The sequence below is a fragment of the Pipra filicauda genome, unplaced genomic scaffold, assembly GCF_003945595.2.
Source record: "Pipra filicauda isolate LSUMZ 115617 unplaced genomic scaffold, ASM394559v2 scaffold8_size5757611_pilon, whole genome shotgun sequence".
In the NCBI taxonomy this organism is placed as follows: Eukaryota; Metazoa; Chordata; class Aves; order Passeriformes; family Pipridae; genus Pipra; species Pipra filicauda.
Window position 1 is genome coordinate 4,518,171 of NW_024105087.1, and position 19,826 is coordinate 4,537,996.

General features: G+C 38.8%; 1 protein-coding gene across 5 annotated transcripts in view; it reads right to left on the reverse strand.

Moving 5' to 3' along the window:
* Positions 1–1,889: 1,889 nt before the first annotated feature.
* Positions 1,890–19,826, reverse strand: part of LOC113987950 (mitogen-activated protein kinase 10) — a 103,535-nt gene continuing 85,598 nt past the window's right edge. For 4 of the 5 annotated variants that reach the window (XM_027721114.2, XM_027721115.2, XM_039391029.1 and 1 more), the window contains 3 exons: positions 14,729–14,792; positions 14,106–14,183; positions 1,890–9,487 (listed from right to left, as the gene is read on the reverse strand). In XM_027721114.2, coding sequence (XP_027576915.1) covers positions 9,345–9,487; positions 14,106–14,183; positions 14,729–14,792 — 285 coding nt within the window. In that variant the 3' untranslated portion in view covers positions 1,890–9,344. Of the gene's footprint in view, positions 9,493–14,105; positions 14,184–14,728; positions 14,793–19,826 lie in introns of all 5 variants that reach the window. The other variant, XM_027721118.2, reaches the window with a different exon arrangement.

Genomic DNA, 19,826 nt, shown 5'->3' on the forward strand with positions numbered 1-19,826 from the left:
CAAGCACCCTATTTTCTATTTCATATATAAGTACTCCAGGAATGTGGACAGAACATCATATGGAAGCATCAAGAGACAAACAACACTTACTGCTTCCCAGCAGTCAATTTCAAAGTAAGACAAATACATTAGGAGATTGGTATTAATTTAACCAGCTAAATTTCCTCCCTGGCTCCTTACGCTATACTGACAGTCATGTTTTCTTGGAGGCAGAGCAGTTTTGCAGTTCGGGCTCCAAGCTGTACCATTACCAGAGAGGTTGGGAAAGCGTGTTGAAAAGCAACATAGTGCCAGTCTCTATCTACAAGTACTTGAACCCCAGCCACAGGGCAGTGAACGAAGCCTGCAGAATTGTTGCTTTCTAAGCACCAGGACAAACATAGAAACAGTAAACCCTGAACAGCCTTCAGCAGAAGGTTCCACAGGAGAAGCAAAACTTGAACTCTGTCACCAAACCAGAAAGCGAGTCCCACACAGGGATTACAACAGCCATAGGTACTGTGAGGGCCTGTGGGCTGGACTCAGTGCATCCAAACAGGCCTCACAGCACCACAGGAAATGTTCATCAGCTCGAGCACAAGGTTGTTCACTGACCTTCATCCCATTCATTTGCCTCCAGCAGAGAGGGAGTTTTGCAGAGGCACCCGGATCTCCTTCCGCACAGACGAGTCCATTGATCCGCTACAGCTCATCAGCGTCCCACACGTACGGCCTCTCACCACGCAGCAGATGTTCCGGCCAGCACACAAGCTGACTGAAGAAAAATTCCAAGGCTGCTATGATGCTGCAAAAGGTACTTCCCTTGAATACCAAGGAGCATTGCAGGAAACATTCCTGTTCATGTACGACTTCAGATTCTCTGGAATTTAGGACTCTGGGTTACGTGGAAGCTAAATCCCAGATACAGCTTCAGATCTGGATTAAATTATGTGTACCACATGTTTAGTGACATAAATCACACATTTTGACTCCTGAAAAAGGCAAACCTCTCAAAAAAGAGGACTCTTCAACTCTCTCAAAAGGTACCCCATAAAACTAAAAAGCTGGTCCCTTTAAGAAATGGGTCCCCTTATTTTATGATAAGAATCAAAAAGTCAAAATTCTCTAGCCACTGGAAATCAGAGGTTTCCATTATATGTTGTAGCTTGGCCAATCTCTGTGTATACAAACTGGGAGAAAAAAAGACCTTGAAAATTGTCCTTTTTTTTAGCTAGTCAGAGCAAAAAATCTTGCTTTTTTTTAGCAAGTCTTTTTTTTAGCAAGTCAGCTGTGTGTAGTATGCTTAAAATGACATTTAAGTACAAACAACTCTAAGAATTTCTTTTTTTACAGTGCTTACAAGTGCTTTAATTCATTCTTTTCTATAGGTCCCCCCTTCAAATTGTTTTGACAGAAGGCTGATTGTGATTTTAGTTTTCATCCCTACACATGATAAATTCAAATATAAAAATGTCCTTTGTGTATTATGCTTTGACTTGCTGGGAAATATTATGAACATAGATAGCTTGTGCAAGAATTGAAAAAACCAGCAATGTTTCCCAAAAAGATAGCACCTCTCTCCTATTTGTTCTTTTTTTCACCTAGAGTGAAGTGTGTTCAACTTTGTGAAAAATGAGTCTCCAAATAGTAACTCTGCAGTTGGTACGGTGGTTTGGGGGTTATGATTTTTTGTTTGGTTTTTTTAATGGGTTTGTTGTTTTCGGCTTGATTTTGTTTAAAATTTTTTTAATGAAGAGAGAGATGGTAGAAGGACTAGCTTTTACTTGACAGAATTCCTTCATTCTGTCCAGTCATGTGGTCATTCTCCCCCCACCCCCAATATTTTTTACTCAGTCAACCAGAGGAACAGACTCTAAAACTATTTAAAGACAAAAAGTCTGAATCTCGTGTGTCTTAAGATACCTTTATATTTATGTAGTGCTGTAAATGCTTCTTAAATGAAGCCCATCAGAAGGCGCTGAATTACCGAATTTAGTAATCCTGGCAATATCCACATGTTTACAGCTTTATCTGTGTCCCCTAGAGAGGGCTGAAGGAAAAGAAACAAGAAGCCAGGAGAGCTGTAGGAGCATACTTTGTATCTTCTTCATTGATACCCTTCATGCCATTCAAATAGGACTCCGGAATACACTACTTTAATTAGCAAAGCTTGTTTTAAAGTAAACAACACAAACACTCCTTATAGGACAGTCACAGTCTCCCCTGCTAGACATACAGGCTTTTTGGCAAGATCACATTCAAACAGCATGAAATTCACCCCTGTGCATGGCCCCCAGAAGGCCCTTGCACCATTTTAACTTCCATTTAGCTGCTCTGGATAGGAGCAAGTGGTTTGTGGGATAAGGACGGAGGTTTACTACAATTTTCCTCCAAAAAAAAAGATGGTCCAAATCCACATCCGTAAAGATCAGCAGTTTTACCACTATAAGGTCATAAAGGTGTAATATAGGCGTCATGCATAGAGTACATACCATGTTTCAATTGAGTCCTGTCCCTGCATGACTTTGAGCCCCAGTGAAAGTACAGATCCACAACGCGCCCGCAATTAAGCCCTCAGTCATTATATTTGCTGCGTTGTGCTGTTTACTGGGAACACTGCAAAGTCATTCAACTGACAGGAGTCAAGACAGCAGTGAGAAGAGTATCCTCACGAGGAAGCTCTGACAGGATTCCTTTGGACACATGGGAGAACATGAGAGTCCCATCTTAGTTCAGTAATTGCTAAACAAACAGAAATTGGAAATCATTAATGTGACATTGACCCATAAAACACTGATCACTGAGGCCCTGTTGTCCCCTGTGGAACAGGGAACAACAGATGGTCAAAGTAAACAGGGTAAGAACAAAACAATATGGAAATAATGTTGGTTCCTTAACAAATCTCTTACTGTAGTCCATTTCTGCTGACTGACATCGGTTGTTCTTTTCAGCTATAACTGTGTAACAAAATCGGACATGTCTCATCTTCCAGTCTTGATACTGAGCTGTTGTTGATTTTCTTTTGTTGGTCGAGTTTTTTTGGTTTTCTTTTTTTTTCTTTTTTTTTCTTTTCTTTTTTTTTTTTTTTTTACAACTACGTTTATCAACACTGATACATTACAGATCTTGTTAGTTATACTTTGAAGTCTGATCATGCAGAACTACAGGCAGGTGCAACTTAGATCTTATTACAGGATGGACATGGCAAGGTGAACAGTTGTTTTTGCTAGTTAAGATCTGGAGCTTTGTTACTGTTGTGGCTTAATGTATACTGGCCATAAGTCCCACTTACCCAATTTACTAAATATACATGATTCTATATGTACACTGAAACTTCCAGCACCCTCCTTTATCAGCATGTGACTGACTTAGGAGAAGGTCAGAGGTCAACCATATTTAGGCATACAGCGGCCTTATTGTAAAAGATTTTAACAGAAATAGCATGTTGGATTATTACATATTAGTTACAGAGGAAGGGAAAAAAAATCAATACAACTATTTACATTATAAATATCTTGCTTTCCAGAAGACAAGAATGGCCCTGTTCAGTGAAAATTAGCAAAAGAGACCTGTCTGAAATGATAAGCATGGTAGGGATACATTTATTTCCCAAATTGACTGTGTCTTACTTCAATATGTGCTTTTCAGCTTTTCCCTCTCAAGTAAAAAGGCACCATTAGCCTCAGTTGAAGTTTTTCAACATTCTTTTGTCAAATCAAACCCTCTTTAAAACTCAAACTTGCCATGGGTCAATGAGCCTGAACATGCATTAAGTTAAACATTTCACCTCTTGCAATCAATAGTTAATTAAAAAATACCCAAACCAACAACAAAAAAAGAAAAAAAAAATCAGGCCACATTGGCAAGTTCCTAATACATCAAGAGAATTCCACTAAATTCCACTGGACAGGTCTGTTTTCCAGCTTATCAGTGAAGATGACACATTCCCCATTCCCCTGCCTCCCCCAAGCATCTTACTAATTAAGACATAACATATTTGTATAATATTCAAACCTACTGCACAACGATTTTCTTTGTGTGTGTGTGAAAAAGATCACCTTGAGCTTGCAATCAGTTCACTGTGTCCTTTGCAAAGTGGTGGAAGTTCAAATAAGCACAGCCATCAGATTCTTGAAGATGTGTGGTTATATTACAACTACTCTCTTTATTCACACTAAGTATGAGTAGAACAGAGGTTCTGAAAATCACATCCCTATGTACACCCTCTCTTTCCTACAGACACATACAGAAGCAAAGAAAAATAATAGCTTAAGCAGAAAATGAACCATTAACTCAGACTTTTTTTTTGCCAGACTATTAAAAAAACCCTCTAATTCTTCCCTGCAGGTGTTCTTTTGTATTGCTTTCCCTGGAAGCACAGAGTTTGTTGCAAAATGTCTTTTTTGTTTGTTTGGTTTTGCATGTTTGAATTCACACAAAATTTTAAAATCTCAATAAGCATGAAGAAAGAAATATAAATATATCTGAAATGAAAGAAACTTTTGATCTTTTGAAATACTATAAAGTTTGTAATATAAATAAGCTAGCACTCATTATTAGAAGTTATTTTGAATTAAAATATTCCAATTACATTTCACAATAATTTCAGGATACTCAAAACACCTTTTTTTCTTTAATAAAAAATTCGGGAGATTTGCTGAAAGTGACTTTATCAGGCAGTTCTAAAATTTGCTATTAGCACATTTTTCATGAGAAAATACGGAAAAGAATTGGAAAAGAAACCACTGGTGCTCACTGCCAAATATATAATACAATCTGAATCAGTTAAGTAGTACTACTTTAGAAAACTCCCTAAAGGCACCGCAACAGGTCTAATTTCTTCACTAGCATTAGCCCAAACTTAGAAGGTAAAGCAACATATGTGAAGATAAAACCAAATTGGTTATAAGTTTGGAAGAGCAACATAGTGACATGATCATCTAGCTCGTGTCACCGCTGGTAGCCAATGTTGTGCAGGAACTGGGGATTTCCAGAGGAAAACCATCAGTGCATTAGGGCTTGGAAAACCTGTTCAGGCTTTCTGCAGCTTTTGTTTGGTTGGTTTTTTTAAACACATTACCACACTTGCACTCCAATTTAAGCTCCATTTCATGTAATGCAAGCTTGCTAAGATTCCTGAATCTATCCATGCCATGGAATTCTAGATAATAGGGGGGGATCATCAACCACAATGCAATTCCCATAAATCAGTGTGCGGCCAACTCAAATATCTGAACTCTCTAAAGATATATTACAATTTAACGGAATATAGTCAAAACTCACAACATACTATTCCAGTTACCAAGTCAGTATCTGAAGACTGTTTTCAAAAATTACCAAAAATTTTGGATTGAAAACATATATAACCTTGCATCAACATGTAACAAATCAATACCTCATCCTTATTTAAACTCAGCAATGCAAAAGAAAATGGACAAAGGGTCTTTTACGAGCCATTCTGACTTTTTCCTTTCTTTTTGTTTCTCATTCTATCCAGAAGTACTTCACCTGAAAACAAAGCAGGAATGTTTTGCAGCAACTTTCCTCTATACCTTCTGAATGCTATTTCTTGCAGCTAGCGCTCTGAGCAGCCATTGATAGTTAAAATGCTTCTGCCATTCTCCTCACCCAGCTCATAGCTACATACATGGCTTAAGTAAGCCACTTGGGACAAAATTTCAGGCACTTAAGATATCAATAGGCTCTTAGGCATATTTTCAAAAATACCAAGGTGTCCAGCTGCCCTTCAGGACGATGCCACTTCTGGCACAGGCTTTCTGATTGCCTCCTTAGTGCCTAAATACCTTGGAACATCTGTCATAGATCTCTTGCTTCCCAATTTCCTTCGTCTCTGGAGTGGTGGCAATCATGCTTACAACTGCAAACCTCAGAGAATTAAGTGAAAATTGTTGCTCAAGTACCACATTTAGTAACATTTTAAACAGAAGTAGATTTTAAAGATCAATGGCAAAAATAAGAAAAGCATTTATTATTTTCAAGCTGAACAAAATGCTGGAGTAAAGGGGAACACGCTTGAAGAGAGGGGTATCAAAACTTCTAGAATCAGAAAATAAAATTTGTTTCCCTTAAGACAGCCTCAGAACATCATCACTATAATCTTTAATTCAAGAGTACATGCACTGTTATACTGTATCAGCTTGACAGCACCAAATCCCTGGCACAAAGTAAAACAAAGGATGCTATTCCTGCTTGATGGTCACTACTTCAGTTTGGACATACAAGGACCAGAATTGTAAAGAACTAATGCTTTTCTTCATTGATGGCTTTTTTTCTAGTGTCCAATGTGGACAGCTCCAAGTCTCCTCCCCTAGACAGAGCTTCCCATAAAGGAGACTAATTTGAGGACAAAAAGAGATGCAGTAATTCTTTTAGGCCCCATTTCAGCAAGGCACTTAAGCACATGCTGATGTCAGCCATTGCTGAGCAAAGGACAAAAGCACGTGCTAGTTAAAATTATGTATGCATCCCTATAGTTTCCATCAAGTGTTTGAACAAGCACTGGTGCTTAGCAGAATCAGGGCTGCTGGGAATAAAGCTATGGAACTCCCGTGATGTGGGTTCATTCAGCGCCGACCAAAGGACATCTTTTATGGTTCTCCACCCAGCCTTCACGAACCCAAACAAGACTGAATTATACCATGGGACCAAGAGTATGTTTTTTGGCTTCAATAGGTGAAACATGGGAGATCTACAAGTATCCATTTACTGCAAATGGTTTCTCTGCTGTTGCCTGTGTCACATCTCCATAATACTGCTGGCAATGAACTGTGGTTACTCCAAGTTTCTACGGTTTACATTGGTGGTGTGTTTGCAGTTCCTTACATACAGCTTTGCCTCTTTGAGATACTTGGTTGAGTTTTGTTTAAATAACACACCCAAATGGTGCACACTAAGGAATGTAAAGCAGATATTAGTTACCTGAATATTATTAATATATATCTATGATTAATTAAATCTGGAGGTGATACATTTCATTATTGCTAAGAAGTCACCCTTGGTGTTATTGCCTACATACCTACAGAGCTTTGCTGTTAACCTTTTAATATTTTTATGATCATTGGCTTTGAAGCGAGAGTTACAGCACTCAATAATGACTTGATGTTTCATGGCTTAAGAGAGAATATTGCTAAATATATTTAGCAGTAGTAAATTATTGCTTTAAAAATTACTGCTCTGAGTTTTTAGAACATGATCAACCTAATTTTATTCTCAAAAAATTTTTGATAAAAATCTACCAAAAATACAACCAGGGAGAAAAAAACACTTCCTATAGCAATTCTAATACAGCTCAGACTTATCGAATCTGAAATTATTTGATATCCACTTAATTTTTACCTTTCCTTCTCCCCATCCTGGGGAGAAATCTTTTCTTCCTTTCTTCCCTTTGAACAAAATCTGACTTGATACTCAATTTTTTCTCCTACCACAGAATGGCAGACTGGTAAGTCACCCAATAGAACAATCCTATTTTGGTAGAATTTTGAATACATAAGAACTAGTGGATTTAAAATATGCACTAACATAGTCTAAACAGTTTCTCTCTCTGACATTTGGAAAAGTATTAGAGTACAATTTAGCTCATTTCAGTTTACATGGCACACTTTGGTAACAGGACAGATGGCTCAGATTTTACTTAATTTCCAACTCAGGTAACAATGACCTTGCAGTGGAGAATGCTAATTGCTGTTTTGGCTGGAAAAATATTCAATTGTCATGAAATTTTGCACAAACTCTTGTCATTTTCTGGTAAAAACACTTGCTGTTACTTACCATTGGAAACCCTGTGGATTATTACCTGGTAAATTCAATTTGATATTCGGTCACTGTTGGGTTCTTTGGAACTTGTCAAAACTGCCTAAGACCCCTGATTGCATCCCTTTCATCCAGAGCACCAGCTGAATGATAACCTTTGCTATTACTTAGAAAATAGGAATACTAGACCCATGCGCTCCGTGGTTCTTTTCCATGTAACACAGCTGCTAAAAATTCCTGGGGAGTCTGATGATTTGTCATGAGCAAATGAACAGCCAAAAGCACCTGGAGAAGGTCTGTTCTCTTAGTAGCAGAGGTCCCTGATAGGGAATGATCTAAAGGGAAAACAACCTCTAAGCCGCAAACATACACTGAGGGAGAGTGGGCCGCAAATATCCTTTCTCTATCTAACCTAGTAAAGACCTAGACATAAAATAAAAACAAGCTGTTGCACGTCCTTTTCATAATCATATATCACAATCTGCTCATTCCCCAACCCTCTAACTTACAAACATACCTGTAATTCATAATAGTGAGCCTATCTATGACCTAAGATGATAACTCACTTAACAGTGACAGGAAAAGTTGCTTACTGAGATAAATCTTTCTGGGCTTAGACATGCATAAAAAACCTTAATTCTTGTTCCCTGTAGCTTGCAAAGATACATGTGCTTCCTTCTAACCTGGTCTCAGCTTGGCATATCTGCTCTAAAAATCAGAACAACAAGTCTTAACATTCACGAACTAACATTTTTCTATGAAGCTCTGTGGCCTCTTCCTTCAGTAAAACTGCTTATTATTTCAAAATATATATACAACTCTCAGCAGAAATTTTGGTGCTACATCTTCAAGTGTCTGAGGGAGACACAGTTCTATGTGATTATTTACACTTCCACAAGTCCTCATACATGATATGCAACCTCATCAATGAACAAACAAATAGAATATACACTGGTAATACCACATACGTGTAGTTATGCAGTTCACCTGAAATGGGCCATTTATGGTTGTGGGAGTGCACACTAAGTACGTATGCAGATGTGTGTGTTCCTGTGGGCACACAGCTGCATTCACTGCCAGAATTCTCTTGGCACGTGTGTGTATGTGCTATTCCTATATGGAGAAAAATGCATGTATATCTCTGTCTGCCTCACTGGGCAGACGACAGAACAGAGAGTGAAGGCAGATGTACACTCGTATGTTTGAGAGTGGCTACTGCACACCTTGTCATGCCAGTGTGAAAAGGACAGTTGCAGGTTGCTGGTTTTGCAGCCATTCATTTTACATCTTGTGGGGAGGGGGTTAAAAAAAGGATTTTTCAGTTCCTTTTTTTTTTTTTTTTTACCCCCCTGGTAAGCATCACTGGAAGAAGACCAAAGCAGAGCAACTATAAGTTAAATATACACTTGAGCTTAGCTGCATTACATAACTCTGTAGGAGAAGCAGGCTGAAAAGATTTTTTGTTTGCTTGTTTCGTTTAAATCTTTGTGTTTATTATTTCTCATTCTTTTCATCTCTTAACTCCCATCAATTTTTCCTCCTAAATGACATCATCCTCTGAAGAACGCTGGGTTTCGCAGGCAGGCGGCTAGTCACCTGCAACAACCGAGGGGTCCCGCAGAAGCTTCCAGGCTGCTGTCCGTGTCAGACGCCAGTGTTTGATCCGTGGACATGGATGAGATGTCATTGACAGATGAGGATGGAGGGAGGCTTTCACTGCTGTTCACTGCTGCACCTGTGCTACGAAAACGAACACCAACGTGATTAAACCCGAAACCCCGGAATGTGTTATGTTTTGAAAAAGCAAAGGATACTTACCCTGTGGCAACAGGCATGTAAGTACACGGACCATTTTAAACAGTGGCAAACATTATCAGAAAATGGGCCATACAAAATTTAGGCATTGGATAATATTAAATATTTTACCGGGAAATCTCTCCCTCAACAGTCTGTTTTGAAAAGTTACAGCTCGTAACACTAATATTCAAAGCTCCAGATGGGAACTGCTTTCTACTCTTGTAGTAGTACAAAGACATTATGGCATCAGAACTACCCTTACATTAGTTTACTCTCCTGATACATTGGGAAAATAAAATAGTTAATTTAATAGGCGCTGCAAAAAGACAGAGCAATCTTAATGACATCTGCCTGGTGACTGCAGACAGAAATCATCTATATTTTCTGGCAGAAGACTTGTTTTTCAGAGAGTTAAGTACATGTACATCATTCAGGTACTCATTACATATATCTCAGCATCCAGTACAATACTGTTACTTCATGTCTACATGTTATCTAATCATGTGACATTCTATTAAAACACTAATCAATCAAGACAACTGCATTTATGTGGAGTGAAAATATGACTGAATTTATCTATATTAATGACTAAACAGTATATTACCTTTCTAAATGTTTACTGTGCTTTACAGAAGACTACCATTAAGTCATGGATACTGTCTCAGGAATCAAATGGAAAGAATTCTGGTAGGTTCAATAGATGTTTGACCAAACTATTGCTGTGCAACTTTCTTTGATGAATGTACAATCCACTTAGCTAGGCAAAATAACTGAAGAAATAACTGCAGAAGTTGTACAGGTGAAGATTTTGTTACACTCTGTCTGATTCAGCACCACTGAATTCAATAAACCTGGCTATGTTTTTTTCAGCAAGCATCAATTCAGCCCGTAAGTTTCTGGAAATTGCATTTTTATGGTTATTCCTAGCTTTCAGCACAATTCCACATGACACAACACACAGACACGATAGTTGCTGTTGCAGGCCCAAAGCTCCCAGACTCAAAAAATATCCACGAAACCAAATGAAACCACACTAAACATAAATGACAGAATTAAAGAATTCAGCAGCACAAAGTAGCACTTACACACTAACACTCAGAAACCCAACCAAAAGCTGCCCTAGACAGTAAGGAATGCTTCATTTCCTATGCTCAGCACCTGCCTGGTGCTACAACAGCTTGTTCCTGAAGGGATGGGTGCCAGGTGAGACAGCACAGAAATGACAGAGGTGCATTCAAAAGAGAAAAAAGAGCCTCATTTATGAATCTGCTATTTGAGAGGAAGCTTCTCACTGGCTGCAGGATTAAAGAAAAGAGCTGAAGGTTAGAGCAGGTGAGAAACAGCTCCTGGGATCTGTTCCTGGCTCTGCCCTTGACAGCTACTGTTATAAGCCACACATCAGCTTCCCTGCTGCAAAGCAGGAATTCCTTCCTCAGAGGGCTCTTGTGAAGCATATTTAACAAGCACCAATGGAAGTGCCTCCAAGACTTCACCTGTAAAGTAGTACAGATTTGGGGGTGAAATAACTGAAAAGACAACTGCAGATTTTGCTGTTTCCAAAGAAATAACACCCTATGCCTGTCTTGGGGATTTGCTCAGCTTCTCATAAATCGTGTAAATAGCAACTATTGATATCGAATGTTGCAATGCTTGGCAAGTCCATCAGCTGCTTAATTTAGATATTGCACATGACAGAAGAGGTCTAGTAAAGGTATCTGGTAGTTTCTGGGTGATAGCAACAAAACCGACCAAATCAGACAGCAACTGAAAGCCAGGAAAGGTAGAATACAAGGTCAATTTTCATCTAGAAAGGGAATGCTAAGAATAAGCTGTGCTAATATCCAGAAATGAGAAGACAGTTGAAAATGTTAGGTATGAAACTACAGCTGGGTAGTGAAGGCTAGAGGAGAGTGTGAGAGGAGGTTAGTTAGTATGGACAGAATTTAAGTTTAATTCTAAATAATCTACACCCTTGTATTAACTTTTTTAATTTAAAGAAAATACCTGTTGTTTGATAATACCAGCCAGAAACACTTTTTAAAAATGCATTAACCAAACAGAAAATGGTGTTTGTAAATTCCTCCCCTATTTTTCGCATAAAACAGCTTATATCCTTTGCTTCTCTGCTTCAGAAATGACAGAGCAGAAGAGTCCCAAGACTGCTAGTGAAAAGTTCTACTGCACTTCTTGGTAGAGCTTAAAATAAATAATACATCTTCTGTGGAACCCAGAAGGAGACCTCAACAGAAGATTCACATAAGCATGTGCAACAGCCAAATAGTGTGTGTATTTTGGAGAGGTTATAGGTGTATAAAAGGTGTATGTTTTCATGTTATAAGGTTGTGAATTAGTCAACAGTCCTGGAGGTTGATTCGTGGCTATTTCTCACATGTATTGTTGCAATTAAGTTCCCCTGAGAAAACTTTTTATTCTAACCACTTCTATTCTCCCAGCCTAGTAATGATATGGCATAGACCCTTTGAGTAGTCAGTATGTCAGTAAAGTGTACAGTATCCAAATTTATAAATAAAACAAAACCATTCAGCAATTCTGTGACAAAGAATAGAAATGCAGAAATTACCATCTAAGATTGAATTCCTTGTTTATGTGTGCATGTGGACATGCACATGTTACTCACATATCTATGTAACACATATATACCCACCTACACACAAATTTTTCCACTCAATTCAGCACTACTAATGCCTCAAATAGGTTTGGACATGGTGAGCTCTGAAAGATAGAAGTCTAGATAAAGTGTAGAAAAAAGCAGTAATTTTGAAAGACTGAAAGATGCAGGCAGTGAAGTTCAAAGGAAGGAAGACTGATTAGGGATGTGATGATGACAGAATTTACGTGAGCTAAAAGCTGACAGAAAGAATGATGGATGAATTTGTTCTCCAAGTTCTCTGGAGACAGGACAAGAACTGCAGCAAAAAAGACTTAGGAAAAAAAGCTTTTTTTAAAATAAACACTGAGAGATCTTTTGGACAGGCAGAAATAGGATCTGGGAGCAATTTTAGACACTGTTGATTTTGTTCACTGGACATAAACATGAGGGGTACTTGAGTTTCTCCCCCAAGCTCCACATTTCAAGCTTGTATGTTATACTAACCAATTCTTCGCAGAACAAGGGATTGACACCCTGATACACAGGCACCTTAAGTAGCTGCATCAGTGGGCAATTATTAACCCTGGTGCTGTCAGCTTCAGCTGTTTCCCCAAAAACTCTGATCAAGTAATCGTGGAAACTAATCTCCAGCTTGCTTGCTATGATTATTGACAGAGTGCCAAATCTTAGCTTCCTGAATTCTTGCCAAGAACACTAACCAGTGAGTAATGTGTGTGTAGAGCCTCTCATTTTCCTTATGCTTAGAACTGGTGTTTTGCCTCATTCTTTCAGTATTTCATTCAGCTGAATATTTGAGTGAGGCACACAAAGTGAAGAAAAACAGGAAATCTACTGTTTCACAAAACAGCCTTATCTGAGATGAGGTTTTAAATAGAGGCTAAACTTGTTGGTGCCTAACAATCCAAAAAAAGTCAAAGGGAAACAGTAGAAGAAATACAGGTAAGAAATGACAACTTTATATGTTTGAAAATGTTTTACATAAACAATAAAAAGCTTCCACATAGAAAAAACAGAATATGGAATACATAACGAAATCTCTGGATAGTTAATTCCTGAAACAAGCAACTACAATGTTTCTTGATCATAAATCAATCCCCTGCAACTGCAGGGGAGATTACTGCTTAGGCCAGTTCAGTATGTCCTGTAGTAAAGAAATGCAAGTTTCCAATTGAAAAACAGGTGCCTATATGTGTCTCCAGGTGCAAGTGCTAATGTAACGTTCAGATACCTTGAACATTATGTTCAACGTGAAAAATGAAATTATTTTAATTTGAGGACAAGCTCTGAAGACCTGGTTTTACATGCAAACACTACTGGAAAACTGTGCTCAAAATCTGGTCACTTCAAGTCTGCCAGTGGAAGCATGCCTTCACAAATATGTATTTCTGTGTACTGGCAGTCACAGTTTGCATTTCTGTGAAAAGAACTGCTGATGTGAATTTTCCTCAGAAAAAACTTAGTTATGATTTTTTTTGTGACAAGCCTTCTGAAAGGATAAACTACCAGACCAGGTACCAGACACTTACATGGGCTGGAGTGGGGATCATGTGTGCAGTCTTGCATGTCCAACAGATGGATACATGATAACATCCTTATTTTTTATCATATCAACCACCAAATTATTAGTTCAGTTATGCATCCCTAAGCAGATACTCACAGTTACAGGAATATCATCTGGAATCACAGATCTTTCCACAGAAAATACCAGAACAACTATGCCTCAAATAGCAAGAAGGTCAGTTTTTAAGTATTAACATGATGCTGGAGCACAATTAATCAAGGTCAACTCATTAGAAGCATTGAATTTCATAAAAACTTTCTAACTGGTCTACATAATGGCAAGTGTAGCACAAGTGCTTCAGCTATCTCCATTGTCTTTTTGTCAGTACAGAAATCACATCAGTTATTCAATGGGGCCGAGTACCTGAAGGAGAAGGCTGTCCTTTTACTACACCATTTTTAGTCTTTTCTTCAGAATTCATTACTTCTTTGTAGATGAGTTCTGGAAGAGAGAATTGTAAGAGTTACAACCAGGGACTGGCACCTGTGACCAGGAAAAAAACAACTATCACACAGTGTTGTAGCCCTCCCAAGAGCACCCTTCACAAATCCGACTGCTCTACTTGCCTAGGACCTCCCTGTTCCATTCCCCTCATCTCTTTTTGGTGCTGAATTGAGATAAATGGGATTAAACTAGAGCACAAGAATTGTTTAACGCTGCACTGTCTAGAAATGAAGCAGCACAATAACACAACGCTTTTTACTGGGGCTAAAATTCTGATGCATTGTCCTGCCAAACATTAGTCTGTTCTCCAGATGATATCCTTAGATTTCAGTGAAGCACTGGAATCCACACCTCCTCTGTTAACATTAACCTGTGTAGATAATGATAGTCCTCGGGACATTCCTTATAGTTTTGCTATCAAAGCACCAATAAGGCTAGTGTCAATTCTTTATGTCTGAGGAATTCTAACACAGACACACTGGGTGGTGGGATGTGGCATTTTGCCACCGAAATACCCCTTCCCATGCCTTTACTGCAATTACCTTTCCATTCCTCAATTGTATGTTCCCTTTCATCCAGCTGTTTATCATATATCTGTGGAGGAGGCTGCAGAAAAGAAACAAAGTTATTTAGTCAACTGTCTGTTATATTGGAAATTAGGAGTAATTACTTAATTAAAGATAATTTCTCTTCTCCTTCTTCACAATCCATCCTGTACATGCAAAAACACACGAAACACATTTGAATATTAAAAGAATTAACACTTCCGGAATCCAACTCTTTTTGTAGAAGAAATCAATATACTTCTCTGTTTTCCTCTTTTAAATAAGAGGCATAGTTGCAGTTGAAATAAAACTGCCATTGTGCTTGTACTGAGCCCAGAAACTGTGTTCAGCAGCAAAAAAGTACTGTCAGAATACCAAACAAATACCAATCTCGATTAATTAGTAGTACCATTACTATATTAATTTTTAAGTTGCTCTCTAGATGCGCTGCTATATGAACTTCTCAGAATAACTCTAATTTTGAATTAAATCTCCCTGCCACAGTTTCTGATCCATGTTCCAAATTCCCAAGCTTTCCAGCATATGTATTTTAAGTAACTTTGCTTTCTGAGTCACATGTTCATTGCCTCTCCTGATGTTAGCTGCCAAACATAGCAGTTGAGAAAAGCAGAGGACTCTCCCCTTCTTTCTTCTACTAAGAAGCTTCAGCATCCAAGGTAAAATTATCTAATGAAGACTGAAGCAAGATCTACAACACTTTTCTCACTCATATGTATTTCCTCTGATTTTCACCTTGGGCACTTGGCCATTGTGTCCCTTTCAAAACATCCTCCTACTAAATGCACACTTACCAAGCTGTTTTCTGAAGTTAGAAATTTGCTCTCAGGACTCTAACTCCATCAGTCCACTAAGCTATTTGCATGCTACAGATACAACTGAAAAAGTAATAGCTCAGTATCATAATACAGACCAGGAAAATTACATGACAGCTGAACTGGACAAGTCCACTGAAAACAAGAGAAGTTTCTGCAGAATGATAGATGTATCCGGGCTAAAGACGAGGGAATTTGGTGAAGTCGTGGATGGCCAAGTCTCATACCTGAGAACGTGCTGAGAGGGAATGTGAAACACATGTCATGAGTTAAAGTGAGTGCCAGGTCTCAGAAGAGTTTTGCTACATCAGCAAGGTAAGACACAACCCTCTAAGAAGTCTGAGACCAAAACCAATGCAGTTGTTCTTTTATTCGGCAAAACAACCTTTCTTGGTCGTTTCCAGTGTGTCCTGAAGCTTAAGGCAGATGCAACCAAGATCGTGCAACCCCCATGGGGATTCTATGTTTCTGCTGACAGTGTTATTGGGGAGCTGAATACTACAAGAGAGCAGGTGAGCCTCACCACTAACCAGTGGGATGTAGTAAGGAAGCTCTACTCTTCCAGCTGAGCATACTGGGCTCCTGCTCAGCCACTCAGCCAGCCCTGTGGCATGCATTTCCTACTAAGGAAAGCAGAGAAAGCTGGCCAAGACAAGGAAATTGGAGGGCTAGGAATTTACAGGAGCAGGAGGGGAGGCATTTGGCTGAGCTGGAACTGAATCACAGTGACAGAACCACTGCTTCTCTGTCAGGTGGAAAGAAAACAGGTAAACCAAGTTGGAAAAGAATATCCTGCAAGTACCTTTCTTTCTAAACACTTCAGGAAGGGGCTTACAAAAAGTGTAGGCTGTGAGTAAAATTGCTCCTACCAAGTATAAACACTCTTTTATACTCCCATAAAAAAGCTTGTATTTATCCCCCAGACAGGAGTAAGAGTATGGATTCCTTCAGTACTTCAATTCTCAAACAGAATTACAGAACCAAAAGGAATAAGTGATCAGATATATATACCTGTTCTCAGTTCACACAACCAGAAAATCTTTGGCTTAGTCTCTTCTAATTTATCTCAACTACATCTTAAGCAGGCATAATTGGCTAATAGGTAACAAGAAAATCAGCAGTAATATTTCCTTGATTAATACATTCTGGAAACAAAGGCATTTTCCAGGGAGAGAACTCAGAATAATCTCACTTGTTACCAAGCTCCTATTTTGAAGACAAACAAGGGAGAACAACCCAACTCTACTTCACACACTGCAGGATGTCAGAAGCTGCACCTGCACAGCATTTGACTGCTCTACCTGTGTTTGTATTGCAGACCCTTATTTGTGAATTAGCAGAACCCAGAGCTATACAACATGGCTCTCGGCAGGAATGCCAGAGCCAAGGGTAACAAATATTCAGCATAATAATGACATGAATAAATTCCTCCTCTTCACAGAGGCAGCATCTATAACCTCGAAAACCTTTGCAGAGCATAAGGGAATGGAGCTCTGCTGAGAGGCCAGGCCAATGCTCTTACACTGGGAGAAGTGAAGCTTTCCCATCTAAATTCCCTGATACAAGGAAATGACCCCTTATCTTTTCATTGATTCAAGGCACAGAGATGAGCTGAGAATACCACAACAACTTCAAGAATCTATTTTCCCACAATTCTCATTAATCCTAATGAGAACCACAAAGCTTAATACAAAATCCCCTCGAGGCTGACCACCCGTTTTCTGCTAACTCATTTGTTTTGCAGGGGTTTTTTAAATGAATTTCTAAAATTAGAGGGAGGAAGGGAGGTTTTTAAGGACAATACACAACTATTGTCACAACAAAGGAGCAATCAGAGCAGCTGCCATACCAGGGTCCTCCTGGGCACCTGATTTCAGACTTGGTGCAAAGGTTAGCCTAAACTGACTTTGCTACCTAAGTCAAATGCCTTAAAAAATGTCTGTATTTGTAATCATTAACTTTCTACGTGGATGTAGCTGTAGTGTTATAGACACTATTATACATCATTCATACAGCACATGCCAACTGAGAGTTACATGGTTTAGTTTTTACAGGTTTCAGAAAAAGCATTAAATAAAGGCCGGGTTAGGATCAGTCCTATGGGTGGCAGCATCTAGCTTCAGTTTAAGGCAGCCATTTTCTCCCCAAACCAGACTGATTTGTAAGGAACTGCACTGGCAACAATAACAAAGAATAGAATCTATTTTTGGATGGGTAAGCAAAGGAATTAATTTTATTTTTCTTGTAGATGTTAAAAAAACACCCCTTGTTGTTTCAGTGGTTACTGGCTTTTCCATTTTACAAATTGATTCTTAAAATATTTTTGAATCAAATGTAATATTCACTGAATATAATAAAAATTACAAAAACTCCAAAAGAAAATGGACCTTCTTCTGAAAAAAAAGAAAAGCAGTAAAACAAACAAATAAACAAAACCAATCCAAAAAAAAAACCAAAAACCAAAACACACAAAAGACAGGGGGTTTATGTGGTCATATAAACAGCAAGAGACTACTGGATTTGTTAAATACCTTTCTAATATCGAGGAAGGAAAAACTTTTCACTAGAGAAAAAAGCAAAACATACATTGAGGCTGATGTATTCTCACTTTCCCAAAGCAACACAGATTGGTTTGTATGTCACTGCTAGAAAGCAAGTGGAATGGGCTGAAGCTCACACTTGGATGCTGAAGCTCACACTCGAATAAATCCTGCCATCTCTGTCCCTGCCTCTGCAGAGCTAATGCCAGCACAGTGGAGACCTTGGGATGAGCTGTTTTTAGAAAGCTTGACAGAGCAAGGCTTGAATCTGCATCTGTTCCTGGAATCGCAGGGTCCAGAGCAGTAGTTGGAGTAGCATAAAAGGCAGCAATAGAATTAGCAATATTCAAATAGAAGAGGGACTGGAGGCTGTAAAAATTAATGGTGTGAGGTTAAACATTTTGTTAAATGGCTTAGATCCTCATAACAGGTGAATATAAAAATTCTCTTGTGTTTTGCCACAACCTAGGTTGTGTTACTGATACCATTTTTGTATTTATTTCTGTGGTGCAAGACAAAGTACACCAGCGCGCTTGTCACCAGAGGTCTGATAGTTTCTTTACCTAGAAAGGAAGATGTCAAGTGCTTTAGATTTCACCCTGTAATGCCGAGGGACTCCACAGTGGCCTAGGCATGATCTCAGCTATGGATATGGAAGAAGAGGTGCCTCTGAGCCCATTTGTTCCTTTGAGTCTTTGCAGAGACTTTTAGAAAACTCCACACATGGCGTGCATCACAGAAACTGGGGACTGAGCTGTTTCCGAACAGCTGGACTGTAAGGATACCATGCAGCAGGAGTCAAGATTACTTGGCTACATGCAGATGACTGAACAGGTTGAAGATACAGCAAACAAGCTGGAAAAAGATTTAGTTTGGTTTGAAAAAGAAGAAAAGAAATGCCTCTTTCTTCTCTAACCACTGCTCCTCACTGACATTAACAAAGATTGCTGTAGAAGCTGTTTTCAGCTTCCATAGTTAATCATCTATAAAAGGATAGATGTTGCTGACTTGAGGGAATATCCATACTTGTATACCAAGCAGAGCTGCATGCTTCTTTTGTGAGAGAACAGATGTGCACCATCAACCTCTATGTAGAAAAGCAAGCCCTATAACTGACTGCTAAAAAAAACCCCCCGTGGCAGATCATTGAAGACTTTAGATACAACATCTATAAACTCAGAGCTGAGCAAGAGAAAAGAATACCAGAAAAGATGCCCAACCTGACAGCCTTGGTTTTGTCATGTAGTGAGGGTGACACCTTCTTTTAAGTGTTTGTTTGCCAAGGCCACAGAGCTGTCCAGAAGCGCCTCTCCATCCTAATGGATGCTCAGTACTCACAGGTAAAATAAGAGGTGGATAATTTTTTGTATTTTCTTTTGACAAATTATGAAACTTGAAATTCATTTGAACCAATTGTATTCAACAGCTGGTCATGGATGGTTTATCCAGTCCTAACACAATACCACAGCAGTTTCTGTCCTGGACCTCAGACTGAGAACCATAACCCAAGTTCTCTTCATAAGCAATATAGGGAAGAGCATTAATAGAAGGTAACACACAGATTGGAATGCACAGAGAAAGGAATGATAATTCACAACTCAGCCCCTTGTGGGTGGTCCTAGATGCAGAAATACTCCAGTGAAATACAAATCCTATGACAATAAAACCAATAATGGAAGCAGCATGAGTTACAGTGAATAAAACCCCACAAAATCTATCACT